At 34.6% G+C, this 15,274-nt stretch overlaps 3 protein-coding genes across 3 annotated transcripts; 2 read left to right on the top strand and 1 right to left on the bottom strand.

Moving 5' to 3' along the window:
* Positions 1-5,475: 5,475 nt before the first annotated feature.
* On the top strand, positions 5,476-6,879 carry EV154DRAFT_481875 (uncharacterized protein; the record flags this gene model as incomplete). Its single annotated transcript, XM_051598430.1, has 4 exons — positions 5,476-5,540; positions 5,748-5,940; positions 6,197-6,611; positions 6,722-6,879. The coding sequence occupies 4 exons, from the start codon at positions 5,476-5,478 to the stop codon at positions 6,877-6,879; spliced, it is 831 nt and encodes a 276-aa protein (XP_051457163.1).
* Positions 6,880-12,223: 5,344 nt separating this feature from the next.
* On the top strand, positions 12,224-12,559 carry EV154DRAFT_481874 (uncharacterized protein; the record flags this gene model as incomplete). Its single annotated transcript, XM_051598429.1, has 1 exon — positions 12,224-12,559. The coding sequence occupies one exon, from the start codon at positions 12,224-12,226 to the stop codon at positions 12,557-12,559; it is 336 nt and encodes a 111-aa protein (XP_051457162.1).
* Positions 12,560-14,213: 1,654 nt separating this feature from the next.
* EV154DRAFT_481873 (uncharacterized protein) lies at positions 14,214-15,167 on the bottom strand (the record flags this gene model as incomplete). The annotated part of the gene is made up of 1 exon (XM_051598428.1): positions 14,214-15,167. One exon carries the CDS (start codon positions 15,165-15,167, stop codon positions 14,214-14,216), a length of 954 nt encoding a protein of 317 aa, XP_051457161.1.
* Between the last annotated feature and the right edge of the window lie 107 nt (positions 15,168-15,274).

Here is a 15,274-nt window from a genome sequence, read left to right as displayed (position 1 = left end):
CGCTATATGCTATGAAAGATCCAACATCATTCGCTTTGCTAAAATAAAGGTGATGTTGAATTCTTTTTTATTACTGGATTAATTGAAGCATATATTCGGATATGCTGTACAATCATGGGATGAAATTAGGGAAAACGATGCATTCAAATGGATTTAATATTAGGATTTCTGCGATGAAAACGTTTTTATTTTGTAACAAAAAAACGTATACAAACGAGATATAATTACACATTTCAAATAATAACCTTAAATTTTCCTGTGATTGTTGGGGATCCTGTAATTATCAGGGGAAGTGAAGAAGTATATTGTTTTCTTACCATGGTATTCACTTTAACTACACTACACAAATAAAAAGCAGCGTTGCAATGATATGCTTACTAAAAAACGCAAATTTGGTGTTGAAGATAGTGGGACAGAGTATCAGTAAGACGATTAAAAAACTAACAATCTGAAGACTAGCATACGCTTATTATTTATGGCTGCCAGCGGATATACAGTTGTGGACTACGGTGATAATGAAACAGAATGCAAAATGGGGTGTGAAGATGAGTGATAGCTCGACAATTTATTTTTAGGACAATACGTTATTTAAGCAAAAAAAGCTTACCCTGAATAAAATCAAAAAGTAGCCAAAACAGGCTGTTTTACTATCATTAAATAGGCGAGATCTATGATAGAAGCTGTAAAGTATGGGCAATTAATAACAAACAATTAATATGATATACAAATGCATTGTGCATATTCTTTAACCATATCAGGCTGTAAAATGATGAGCATTGTTTGGCTCAGTACATACAGCGTCCTGAGAGCCTAAAACCTTCCTTCGTTACTAGCTTTTTTATTGTTACGAATTGTCATGCAGACGTACCGTTTTATTTTGGCGGTGTATTAGGCAACTAAGGAACGGCCAGTCGTGCCTAAACTACTGCTGTAACCAGAATCTTTTAGGCATTTATAAAATATGCTTGTCAGTCTTTAAAAGTTTTAAGACGGATTGCTTATCTTACTAGTTTGTATATAATAACAAAACTTACTTTGGAAGAATGAAAAAAATCTGGTGTACTGATGCAAGTAAAAAAGATGTAGATCATTTTGTAAAGAGAGAATCATTAAACGGGATAAAAACTAAGAAATAAGTGACAATGTGTTGTGCCAACGTAGAGAAAAGATGACTTCTCATGAAAAAAAAGGCACGAACCGATTAGTACGGATTGGGAGGGGTGGCCTTTTTTAAGATTTTTACTGTAGGGTCATATATGGGGTTGGGCTGATCACTTCTTCCAAATAAGCACGATACACGAGTAATAGTAGCTGGCATGGAACTGCCCTTCAATGAATGATTATCAATCCAAAAAAAAACCAGGGAATTGAAAAAGAATGTAAAATAAATGTAATAAAATAACGAAGGATGAAAGGATTAAATGTTTTTTTTACTGTGACCAGATCATTGTGTGCAATAAATAGTCTAATTATGACCAGGGAGCCAAATTGAAACAAAATTGTTTTGTACGCTTTTTGTGATCACAACATGACAAATTACTTGAAAAGTAACTCAACATTCCGTGACTGCCAATTGAAACCAGCCCAACCATATTTTTTACTAAACATCAATCATAACCGATCCTTTTCGATTGCATTTTTATCCCAACTTTACTAAATAAAAGTTGTTACAAATAACCGAATCATAAACTAAATTATTAATACTAGTCCTAATGAACTTGGCCCTATTGAATATGGACGTTTATTCGGTGCATGGAAGTGGGGAGGATTGTTTGCGGAGATTGGCCGTCAGTTTGGTATCCCCAAAGATACCGTTAGGGATGCTTTAAATTGGTATACTAAAACCAACTCCACGTTAGCATCCATGAGAAAGGGGGCTCAGAAAAAGATTTTTATCGAACAGGATACTAATTTAAGACTTGCAATCCGTCGCAATCCAGTTAACAGCTATACTGATAATTGAAAGGCCGCGGTCACGTCAGGTTTGGAGTTATCTTAGGCGTCATACCGCAAATGCATCAAGAAAAGATGGTTCCAGCAATGTAACATCACTGAAGTACCATTTCGGACGGATGTCCAAAAGAAAAAGAGGGTTTTGTGATGTAAGGATATGGTGAATTGGTCTTCTGATTAGTGGCATTCTTTTATTTGGTCTGATGAGTTGATGTTTAGACTTGCAAGAGATGCTGATGGTGTCACGGTCATTAGAAAGCCTGGAAAAGGTCTGCAAGAGATGTATTGAGTTGGAACTTTTGAAATTAGGAAATGGATTGTTAATGATGTAGGGTTTCTTTTAAGCAAACATTTTGGGATTGCTCGTCATTCTGAGAGGAATAATTGACCAAGATAAGTACATCACAATGCTGTGAAATTATGCCATTTCTTAAATTGAAATTTAATGTTATATCTATAACAGAGCCTTTATATGTCAGGCAAACGATGCGCCAATCCACAAGGACAATTATGCCAAGTGGTATAAACAAAAGAACATGGTAACCAGATTTGAAACATGGCCACCAAATAGCCCTGATTTAAACCCTACTGAGTATATATGGGGATACCTCAAACTTCGTGTCAATAAGCGCTCAATAGGTGTTACAAATAATTCTAAGTTTGAGGATATGGTTCTAGACGAATGGTCGAAAAATGACAATGGATAGCTGGAGGCTTTAGTTTCTTCAACGCCCGCCGATTCAAGACTGTCATCGAAGCCAAAGGAGGCAACACCAGATATTAATTTTTTTTATTACACTTTTATACATTGTACTACACATTTTAAAGTATGTTATATAAAGTTTTGAAAGCACGTTGCCACAGTAAGTTTTTCACTAGAGCCCATTTTATTGGGATTTACTTTTGGGATATCCAAAAACCGAAAATTTTGGGCGGGTTTCAATTGTCAGTAACGGTATGTAAGTTACATCTGTAAGCAACGTTTTACAGAAATCGTATTAGCTGTTAAGCGTAAAATTATATGTAGGACAAAAGGAAAGTCCTGACTGTAATAAGCCACAATCGATGGGCTAAATAAATCCAGTTTCCCATAAGACAAACTTGTAATTCAATTTTTTCTGCATTCCGTAAAAACAACATCATATTAACAATCAAGACTCACATTTTAAATAGTAACAGTCATTGGCGCGTCGTAATTAACAAATGGGTCGCGGTATTTGTTTTTTCTTAAGAGGTGAGTGAAATGTAGATCATCTATACAAAGAATTACAACTAATTTAACCGACTTAAGCGGAAAACGTTCGGTCAGTTGCGCTCATTCTGTTTCGATTTAACGATTGCAATGGTTGAATGGGACATCATTGCAAGAATTCAAATGAAGTAGCACGAATTCTGAGATTCGAAGACGGTCTAAAGTAAGAGGTTTAACTCGGGTTGGTTATAAACAGTACCTTCTTTAAGTATGTAATAATTCAAACTAAAACGTGTGAAAGGACAACGTAATAACATTCTTCCTGTTACATTCCGCCATCCCTTCAAGTTCCGCGAAAAAAATGTCCAGCGAGGATTAATCAGAGCCACAAGAATTGGAAATGCAGAAGATCTTACGAGTACGACATCGCAAACCATAGTATATACACTTTTAATATGAGCCAGATGACCTTAGATACCACGAATTTCGGTGGGGTGGATGTTTTATAGTAGCGTTATTTCAATTCGCGTAGATAACGAGGTGCTAACATACATTTTAGAAAAATTTGCGAAGTTTATAAAAAACCTTTTTTCAGGCCAGAAAGTCGGGTAGATTTTAAAATCTGAGACAAGTCCCATTGTGCAATAAAGAGAAGATTATATTACTAAAGGTTTGGAGGTTAATAAGAGAGAACGTATTATATGATTTTAGGATGATAGTTGAAGAGTTTATTTTGTCAGGTAGCGTGACATCATCCCAGAAATGTCTATTTAAATCATTCGAGAAGAGTTATGGCAGTATAAAAACAGTTTTTCACCCGTCGATATTGATAGTGAGATAGTTTTTGATTTAAAGAGACACCGAGGATAAAAGTTCTAAATGCTTTAGTTAATGAATATCTACACTGAATAAACATTCGAGTATCATCCAACGAAACGATATTAATATAGAAACTTGATATTATACAAGTAGCCAGGAGTGTCTCGAAGACAGCCCAAGATCAAATACACCGATTTATTAATGGTGCGTTAACATTGTCAAATTTTTAAAACGTCTAGTTCTGATACCCGACCATTGTTAAATAACATGTGTATCAATTATTATAGGCGGTGTAAAGCCCATCATACTGACAAACATATGGGTGATTTTACCATAGATAGCTACGTAAAACATTAGGTCAGATACTGGAAGAGAGAATGTGTATTAATAAATTGGACCTTTGAAGCTATGAAAAGTGAACACTTTCTCGTGATCGAGGCTATATACTTCATTTGTGACTCTATCTATAGTTCTTAAATTTTCCATTTGATAATCCTAAATGTAATTATTATTGATACGTTATATATAATACTGATCATTATTTTATGTATAGGCTTGATATCATATCATTCTTCGTACAAGTATAAGGCATACATTTATATTATAACGTTAATATGAAAGCATACGAAGGTTACATCAGCCACGTCGAGGTGCCATAGCTATTTTTAATAAAAACTACATTCTCCCGTTAATATTCAGCAACAAGCCATATACATTTTAAAAATGAATGTTATTGTTATTGTTATTGAAATCTCATTATGGGCATTCTATATGGAATCATTACAACCGAGTATTATATGGTTAAGTCTACCCACAACCTTCATCAGCCGATATGTGATCCATGTCAGAAGTAATATGTATATGAAGACCGCATTTTATTTGTTTAATAAAGCTTCCGTTTATTTTTGAAGTTTGATAATTTCACTTTGTTTAATCTCTCATTTTTATTCTTATTCGCTAATATCACTCTCGAATTCCTCACAAATGCATTGAACGATAAGCCCTACAAATTAACATTAATGTCAACAACCAATCAGTGATAAAACGTGTGATTTGATTTAATAAATACACAAACAATCGTTTGCTTTGGTTTATCAACTCCATTTTGGGAGCATTAAAAAATTGGGATTATAGCCGAATTTAATCCTCGATTTCAAGCGATGATAAACATTGTTTTCTGTCGTTCAAAGCAATTAACTTCCATTCTGATTTTAACAAACAGGCAAAGTAAAAAAAGAATATCCCTGGCTCTCACCTCTTAATAGTTATGCTAATATCTACATTCTTTCGTGTTCCTGAATGTTTTTTGACGTATGGTTTCTTTTAAAAAAGAGAAAACAACAAATCATACAAAGAGATCAGAATTTTGTGGTAGGTAATAAATCGGTAAATGATGACTGTTTTTGGAATTTTTATGAATGAGCATCGAACAATGACTCACATACCTCTGACCTAACAAACGTATATGCAATTTGTACCATTTATTACAAGTTATTGTGCAATAGGTAACCATGCGCTATGTTCATATTCTCAAAATTGCATTCTCCGGCTTAAAGTCATTTAATCATCCCGAGAGGTATTTGTGACAACCGGATTGGGAAACCTCACGTTTATACCTATACATATAGGAGAGAATGGGGAAACTAATTACGAATTTAAGCATCACTAACACGTACGTCGGTTTGATGTTAAAAAATATTTGTATTTTTTTGATGCATCATTATTCAAAAGTTAAGTGTATCAGAGAAAAGCCAACTTTGTAATCTTTTTTTTTTAAAAAAAGGAAACGGACCGTGGTAGACCCGTTATATTCAATGGCGTGTCAATTAGACATTGTCCACGGGGTTCCATACATATTGCGTTTTCCAATTGGTGATCGCAGTAACACACCTTTTATGCAAGTCAACCTTTTCAAGATCTGGCAACAGGAATTCGGCCAAATCAATTTTCTGACAATAGCCAATAAGGGTAAACTTGTTTTTCTTTTACTTTTTTCTTTTTTTCTTGTCTTACTTCCATCATTACTTTTTCGTTTCTGTTTTTCCTTTCTCTTTTTTTCTTTTTTTCATTTTTCCATTTTCGAATTTTTCGAATTTTTCGAATTTTTCCAATTTTCCTTTTTTCCATTTTTCCATTTTTGTATTTTTCCACTTTTTTTGTTTGTCTTCGTGATAATTTCTTCGCCGTACCATTAAAACATTATGTACCTTATTGAATTTGTCATAAAAAAAGAGAATGAAGTTGATCTACAGCTGCAGGTTTCAATGTCGTGACTGGCAGTCGAAGTATATAACTGCCATTTATGGATTCTGCATCAGTGGTAGCTCATTATTAGTGGGCCATTACAGACATGAACTTTATCACGACTGGGAAAAATCTCGTTACCGATGCAATCTTAGTTGTAATCCCAGTATTACAAGCGTCACCTTCATACAGAGCTTAAATAGCATCCACGGAAAATTGGACAGACATTGTTTTATCCCAAGCAACAACAAAAATGCGAAATGGTCATTTGTTCTTCTGGTGGGTTTGAGAGCAGATAAAAACAAACAACAACGAGAAAAAGCATTTCACTGCCAATTGCAAAAAAAAACATTTCCTACAAAAAATGATTCGCTGTCGCATGTCTTGATTAAAACTTCTAAATGTGAAAAAACGGTCAAATGCGCGATCAGCCAGATTGAAACAGATAGCACACGAGATAATAATAATATACCCAAAAATTTAACTTTTTTGTTTCCTCTTTTTCTCTTCCAGCTTTTTTCCTCCGGTGCGTTTTCGATGGTGTTCCTTTTTCCCACTATACAATTTTATTGCAGTTCTTCTTCTCTGTCATTATGGTGACACGTAAAAGCAATATTTTAGATAATTGTTTGTCAGCACGTTGTTATGTACGTATTCCCCATCAATCATAAAATCTTTCGTAAATAAGTTAAGACTTAGTGAACATTTTTATTTCATATTTTTGAGCTAAAAAACTATACATTTTTACTATAACTAAAACGAAAATTTCCTCCTGCTTTAATTTCCTTCATCAGATATATTATCTAATAACTAGCTTCCCTTTTCATCTTTCTTTCTCTATCTCCATTATAATAAAAATAATAATTATCGTTTACTTCTTTGTCCTTGTAAGAAAGCATTCTTCTGTCTGTCCTGTCCTCCTATCCGCTTCGGATATTCTCTATCAATCATTGGTCTGACGTTGAATTCTTTTGCCGCTCTTTTTTTTTCGCCGTTCCTTTTCGTCGACGCTTTTTTCCCATGCGCTTCCCTTTCCTGACCGTTACTTTTGAATTACATTTTTTTTCAGCTATTCCTCTTATGCCGCTTCGTGTGTCGTTTTCTCCGTCTTTTTAATAAGAATCAACCATTATAATCTTAATCTTATTCGTCTTCATTGAAAATTTAATTGAAGTAGTCTAACTACAAAAATGCGCTCAGACCTAATGATTGTAGGGACTGGCATCAAAATGAGGATTTCAATGCCATTGTAAAACTAACAATAAGATCTTTTTGTATACTTTTATTTCTTTTGCATCACTGCTGATTTTGCAGATATATAGTAACTTTATAGGATACCAGGAATGCAAAAATATATGAATTTTGTTTGGCTGTGGACTGTTTTGTTAATTTTTTTTCAATTTTAAATATTTTGGAGGTATAAATATTTTCTGTTTCCAAAAAATGTTTTACATTTTTGGATAACGTTATATGCAAATACATAAGAATCCTTGTAATCGATCATTGATAGGTATCCTAGAACGTTACAGCAATTGGTCGATATTAGCCAAATTTATAGGTCTGCAGGCACGTTGGTCATTTCTAGTCACGGCCAATGTATTCAACGCTAATGTTTCAAGCTTGGTTCCGATTCCAGCTCGGCCAAAAATACAGTGAACATGATTCTACTTTGATGGGTAAAGAATGAAACGAAATTATGTCGGCTTGAATCAAATATCGAGTATGTACCAAAGATTAACTGAGCTTCTCTCTAAACCAAATTTAAAATCTGTTCCCTTTTAGATCAATAGGAATGTCTTAATTTGGTTTTAAGCCTGATAAGTAAATAAAAAAAAGATTACCATAGAGGTTATTATTTTCCATCTTTTTTATTCAAGCATACATTAGGAATGAGTGGCATTAATGATATTGCACTTTTTCCTTATAATGTCACGTTGTCGGAGGAACTGTTTCCGGTAGTTGAGTATGGCAAAGGGTTGAATACCTCAACAGGTCTCGCGCTTTTCATTTGGATCCGCCATCTGAGGCGGCTTAGAACCTATTGAATTGTTCAACTATGCCTGCCTGGTGTTCTGGAGAAAACTTGAACAACTCCTCATTACAGGATGATTTGTATTTTGAGCTTTTCAATTCGAGTGCGCCTCCCGCTACCTTAACCATTTCTCTGGTAAAAGAAAACGAGACGGCATCATCACCCACCCAAATGACTGCCGCATTGGATGTAGAAGTTTCTTAGGCTGGAACAATATCCAGATCATCCACCACTGAAACGGCTACTTCTTCAACAACAGCCATCAAAAGAAATACGAATTGTTCTTATGGAGCGGAAGAAAAAAAACAAAAAAGAAAGATGATTACAAATGTTTAACTGGTAAATGGGTGTTTGCAAAAAATACAACCTCGACACACATTTAGAAACACATTTCCAAAGTCGAGTGAAACTTTTAGCTTGCACTGATTGCCATATGTCATGATCCTGTCACATCTTATGCCCCAAATATGCAATATGAGTAACCAGCTTTCAGACTCAATATGTATCATTGATCTGTCAGCTCTTTAAATCCTTTGTCATGATGCACATAAGCTAAGACTAACTTTTGTCATTGCTTATTCTTTTATTTAATTTCTTGTTTTTCTTTCTCTATAAATATAGCTGATAAATTTCACTTCTCCCAGTTTTCTTTATCAGATATATTTCATAATCATCTTCTCTTTTCTTTCCTCCCTTTTATTTTTAAATAAATAACCTGCTTCAGGAAGCTATTCATTCTCTGTCCTGTCCTGCCTGTCTCGTTCCTCCCTCGTTCCTGAAACCATATGCCATTTAATCGAAAGTCACATCTGACAAGACATGGCAAAACAGTACATAAGCAAAAAAAAGGTCATGTCTGTAACCACCACGCTACTCCGTTCACCCGAGCTGATAATATTAGAAAACACACTAAAAAGAAGGAAGCGAATAATTAATTGCTTCTTTTTTCACTTCTTATACGTTATTTTCTTTGCTCTTTTCCACTACACAATTTACGCCCTCACATTCTCCTTTTTTTCCAACTGTATGAAGATCCCCATCGCATCAATTAAACTACTTAAAAACACCGTAAGGATTGCGTTTATCTTATTTTTTGGTTTGAAGTCCTTATGATGTATTTGTAATGACAGTACCGGACTTAACTCAAAGTAGTAAAAATTTAAAATTATTTTGTTTAGATAAAGTGGTTTATTCATATTTCCTAGTGGGCATCTATTCTATAATGAATAATTTTCGTTAAAACGGACATTTTAAGAACTTAAAATTCCGACTTTTACACTGGTGATTTGCATATTTTTTGAAACAGGAATGTAATGTTGGGCGGGAATTGACATTCTCTGATCGTATGATGTTGATGAGAGATATATTTAGAGGGGATTCAGGCTGTAGCTTGAATAAATGTATGGTTTCTATCATATATTCTAACGGATCACGTCACAATAAAGTCGAAGTTTCTGATTTGGATCTTAGTTTAATCCCTTTTGAGTCAAACTGGCTTATTCTGCACTTTTGTAATGTGCCTGACGTGACACACTATTATTGATTGTAGATAGTATCAACTTTAAATATAAAATAAGATAACTTTTGTTTCTTCAATTCATTTCTGATATTTAGAATGATATTTCGAAACTAATTTATTTAGACTGCACTAAATCTTTAGTTTGATTAGCGTATAAGCTAAATCCTTAGTGTCAGCCTAAGTCTACATGACACTTTATTCTGAAAAGGCTAATAACGATTAAAAACTATAACAGGAAAGAACTATTGTTTTATTGTTGCTGTGTAATTTGTTACAAAACTTAATTGAGTTACACAGAAGATCTTTTAGCTAAGCTCAAATTCTTAACAGGAAACGAACTTATAGCGGGAAAATGTTTAACCAGGATATGTCTGATAGATTTTTATGATTATTTGCACTGTAAATCACCTCCCGGACATCTTTGTGTCTTCCCACTGTAAATGGCAAATTGTGTTTTGCCATGTTTAAAAAAAAGCTGTGTGAAAAGAAAAAAAATGGGCTTAATGGTTTATGAAGAATTCTCTAATAAAGAACATAACAAAGCCGGATTTTTAATACATGTTAAATTCATCAAGGAGATAGCGATTTCCTTTTTTTTGGAAATCGGAGCCAAAAATATTTCATTATAAAATAGATGCAGTGTACATAATTTTTTTGTTAGATTTTTCAGAGACAGATCCTCATCACCGAGAAAAAGGGCATGTAGCACGAAAGAGACCATGCTGAGATAATAGGAGCTATTAATGTGTTTGATTGACTCCTGCTCTTCACTATTATTATTCAAAGCTTGTCTTATCTGATTTATTCCAGGCAAAGATTCATTACCATCAGCTGTCACTGCACTTTCAATACATGAACTGAATGGACGAATCACATTTGCATATTGTCAGTAATCCTTAAAAAATAAATCGTTATTCTGGTCTTTCTCTGATTCGCTCTCTTTAAATTGAGAAAAATAAAGATTATTATTACCACCGTCATTAATATTAAAAGTTGCAGATCCGGGTAATAATTTATCGCTAAACAGATTTAATTAGCGTCTATTCTAAAAGTTGAACGTTTGTTATATATATCCTGAATCGAGATCATCATCTACAAGTACATCATAAGTTAAATGAGTTTCCATTATACCATCCATTGCCGTAAGGGGGGTTGATAGGTCCTTATTGTCATTGTCTTCAACGAAAGAATGAAAATAATGACCAACACTGGTAGTATTCCGTCTTCTACAGGAAAATACAACGCATTAGGTATTAATGAGGGATGATATAGTATTGCATATTTAATATTACCTTCTTAATTTTCTCTAATGTGCTCTTTTTTAAAACTATTATACTGCTTGGGTTGGTGCTTTTTGACATGTCTCAAAAATGATTCCAAACGTACATACTCAGATTTGCCACCACTTTAGCGACAGTCAGGCGTACTGCTACATCTTCTAATTTCTGATATACAGCTGTCAGTTATGAAACGAGTGCTGCCTTCAGTTTGATTATTTTGATTCGACATCGTTTAAAAATATGAAAAAAGCAAAAATAAAAGTTCAAAGTAACAAATTCTCTAAAAAAGTCTATAAGTACCCTAAAATTATGTGAAAGATATAAATTTTTTTTCTGCGATAACAGAGTCCAAAAAACTTGACATAATACATGCTTCTCTTCCTTATATTCTTTAGAAATTAAGTAATTTCTGTTATTTTGTTCTTTTCAAAGAAAGATTTACATGATTTGTAATAGATTTTTACTCTAATTATTTTAATCCTTCATATTTCGTCTCAAATTCTTCATGGCAGTGCATTAGTATTTTCCTTTATTTTTAAAGTAGTTCCTAACGAACGCGTTTTTGTATTTTAGGTTGATTCCCCTATGGAAGGTTTTATCCTCCATTTTTTAAAACTCAATACATTTTATATTTTCAAATTCATGAGTGGGTAAAAAGAATATATACAATAGTGGACTCCTGGAGAATTCCTCTGTTGTAAAGAACGTCATTTAAAACATTCTGTATGCTTGTTACATTAGAATTGCGTCTGTAATCATAAAATTACCAACCTCTAATTTGTAAGCACGACCGTAATTACCATATATTGTAGCAATTTGTGTAATTCAGCAGGCATAGCGAGCAATTTACTAGTTTTCTTTTCACATAACATGGCAATGATCCCTCGAGTAGGAGATCTGATTTGTAACGCATTAGGTCCAATGAACAGTATATTGTAAGGTAATGGACAAAATTTTGTAACATTAAGACATAGTTAGAATAATGTACCTTGGCGGTGATGGCGTCCATAAAGTAAAAAATAATATGTACCCAGAGGCATCGCAAAATGACGTCATAGAATACGCTCTTATCATTTGGATAGGAAGATATTAATTTTATTTTACAATGATACGCGATAAATCTTCTAATATAAATGGGTGCCGGCGTGTAATTTTATTTTTATTTTTCTTCAGGAATATTCATAATGGTCATAAACGACATCACTGATTTTCCTTGCAATGCGACATGGGTGGATGAGTTGTTTTTAGGAGTCGAATACGGAAAAGGGTCGACTAATTCAATAGGTCCGGCGCTTTCTTCTATAAAACTGCCATCCGAGGAGGAGCGTGATTTGCTGGATTATTTTTTCCTTCCTGCTTGGTCTCCGGGAGACTTCTTAGAAAATAGTTTGATGCGAAATCAAGGCTTATTTGATATTTTTAATTCTTCTTTGTCACCCCTACGGGCTACTGATGAACCAAAGATCAATGAGACGGCAGCGACAGTCAGTGAAATACCAGATAAAGAAACGCACGCATAAACAGCATCTACATCCACTCCGAAAAGAAAAGTAAACAAGTGTCTTCCTCGAAAACATTATGCAACAAAAACCAGAAAACAAGTGTGGGATAAAAATGCGCAATCTGCCAACATGTTTTCAGTAAGAAATTTAATTCAAATACACATTGGGAGAGCACACAACAAAAACAGAATCAAAAATCACCGACGTTCACATTGCAATATACTTTTCGATCGCAGCACATATATAAAATGACATAACGAGATTGTCCATCAACAGCTAAAACACATAATTGCACTTGTTACAAATCAAAATACACTCGGGCAGAAATTTAAAAAGCATGTCGCTAAAAAGCTTGCTGACATTTAGTTCTTATATTTTTTTGTTTTCCCTCCCCATTTTCGCTCTTCCTAATAAATAATTTTTTGTAAACGATGTTTTGAAGGACGTTACAAAACGTCATCATGTCGTGTCCTAAAAACGTAGTAGTAAAACCATAAATTTACTCGATAGACAATCACGACCGTAGTAGTCCTTACAAATTTCATTTTCATTACGCTATGAATTTTACATTGCTGGAATCGTTTTTTAATCCATCATCGGTATATGATTTTCCTAGTAGCGTAGATACGAGTAGTCCTATCTTTGATTTTTTTGTTGTTCGAGGTATACTTTTTATAAAGTTTAAATAACAGACGAATCATTTATACGATGTGATCAAATTATATGTCTGTCACAACATAATCGTAGAAAGAAGAGTAAAAAAAAAGAAACCTGTAGCATGTCTTCATTCCTAAATTTTCTCCTAATTCGACCATGGTACTTATGAAATGAGGTTACTGTCAGAATAATAAAAAAAATATATTTTTAGGCGAGCTCAAATAGAACTTGATATAACTACCAGATAGCTTCACAATGGAGAACTTGTCGTCAGCGACATACTTCCGCGCTATAGCAGCATTACGGACTATAATCGTAACATGATTATTTAATGGAGCGTGATAGTCTCGTGTTGCATTTTGAATCTAAATTGGTAATTAATCAGTATATAAGGGATTCATATAAGAACTTCCGCGTGTTTAAAAAACTAATAATTTTGACATTAGACAATTTTGTTTTTATAAAAAAAAAACACTGTAAAATGCAATTATGAAAACATTTACGTCAAAAAAGAAGAGCGATGTTAAAGTCAACTTTTATACCTAATGACTAGTTTTTTATTGATTTCAATGTTGAAAAAGTTAAAAAAAATAGCATCACCATCTAGTGAGTTAAAACTTGGCTTTACGAAGTAGATTAGAAATGGCAAAGAGAGAAATGACATCGGAACAGAATTTGTTTACGGAATGCATTTTTTGACAGTTATGTGAGAACTAGAGTTATCGTACCATGGTGGAGTACTCAATTCGAATGAACTTTTTTTTCGCCATTCCTCCATTTTTTTTTATATTTATAAAAAACCAACATGCTAAAGAGAAGTATAATCCTGTGTCAATATTCTTTGAAAATATCTGCCCCTTAAATTACCGCCATTTTCTGAATTTAATAGAAACATTTCCATGATAATGTCCAGACATTTTGCATTCTTATTCCCAATGGCTGCCGAAATTATTAAAATGGACATAAAAGACTGATAATTAAGACAAAATAAAAAATTTATTTTTTGAGCAAAAGCTCACGTACAACCAGAAAACCCAAAGTCCACCCCAACAGGCACGACAGAGTTAAACTCGGCGTAATGTGGCTTGCCCACCGCCCACGAAGAAAAGGAGCCACACAAACCACCTCCAAAAGCAACAGGAGCAACTGCAAAACCCACAGCAGACGCAGGTTCAACCTCGTCCAGGTCCATTTCATCTTCCAAAGAAGGCTCGACTGGACAAGGAGCAAAAGACAAAGAACCGGACAACAAAGCGCCACCAGCAGCAAAAGGCGCAAGGGCCCGAGCAACAGCAGCGGAAGGGGAAACGTCATTATCTTGTTCCAAGAGAGGAAACAAGAAAGAAGACGCCGAAAAGGTCAAAGACCAGAATGAGCCAACTCGAGGCACAACAGGATCAATTTCCATATTGTCATCTCCCAAAGAAGAACAAGAGAGAGACGAAGGAAAACTGTCGGCCGTAGAAGGCGAAACAGGAACAACGAAAGCAACTTCCGAGAGAGGCACAACAGGCACAACAGGAGCAACCGCACTACCTTCAGCAGAGACAGGTTCAACATCGTCAAGGTCTATTTCATCTGACAAACAAGGCTTGACAGGACGAGGAGACAAAGACAAGGAACCAGAAAACAAAGCGCCACCAGCAGCAAATGGCGCAAGGGCCCGAGCAACAGCAGCGGAAGGGGAAACGTCACTGTCTTGTTCCAAGAGAGGAAACAAGAAAGAAGAGGACGGCAAGGTCAAAGACCAGAAAGAGGGAACACCAGACACAACAGAATCAATTTCCATATTGTCTGCTCCCAAAGACAGACAGGAGATAGACGAACGCAAACTGTCTGCCAAAGAAGGCGAGACAGGCAAACATGCAGCAACGGGAGCAACAACGGGAGCAAAGGGAGCAACAACGGGAGCAACCCAGACATTTTCAAACGTAATTCTGTGAATGCTGAAATTAGAATCCATAATCATGTCATCATCTTGAATTTATGTATTACTTACTGGTCTGCGAAATGGTGGTAATCAGTCATATTTTTATAAAAAAAAGCAGTAAAAGAAGGGTTAAAAAAAATTTTTTT

Source organism: Mucor mucedo, assembly GCF_025094135.1.
Source record: "Mucor mucedo strain NRRL 3635 chromosome Unknown EV154scaffold_51, whole genome shotgun sequence".
In the NCBI taxonomy this organism is placed as follows: Eukaryota; Fungi; Mucoromycota; class Mucoromycetes; order Mucorales; family Mucoraceae; genus Mucor; species Mucor mucedo.
Note: the sequence above shows the minus strand (reverse complement) of the source record. Positions and strands in the feature narration are given on the sequence as shown.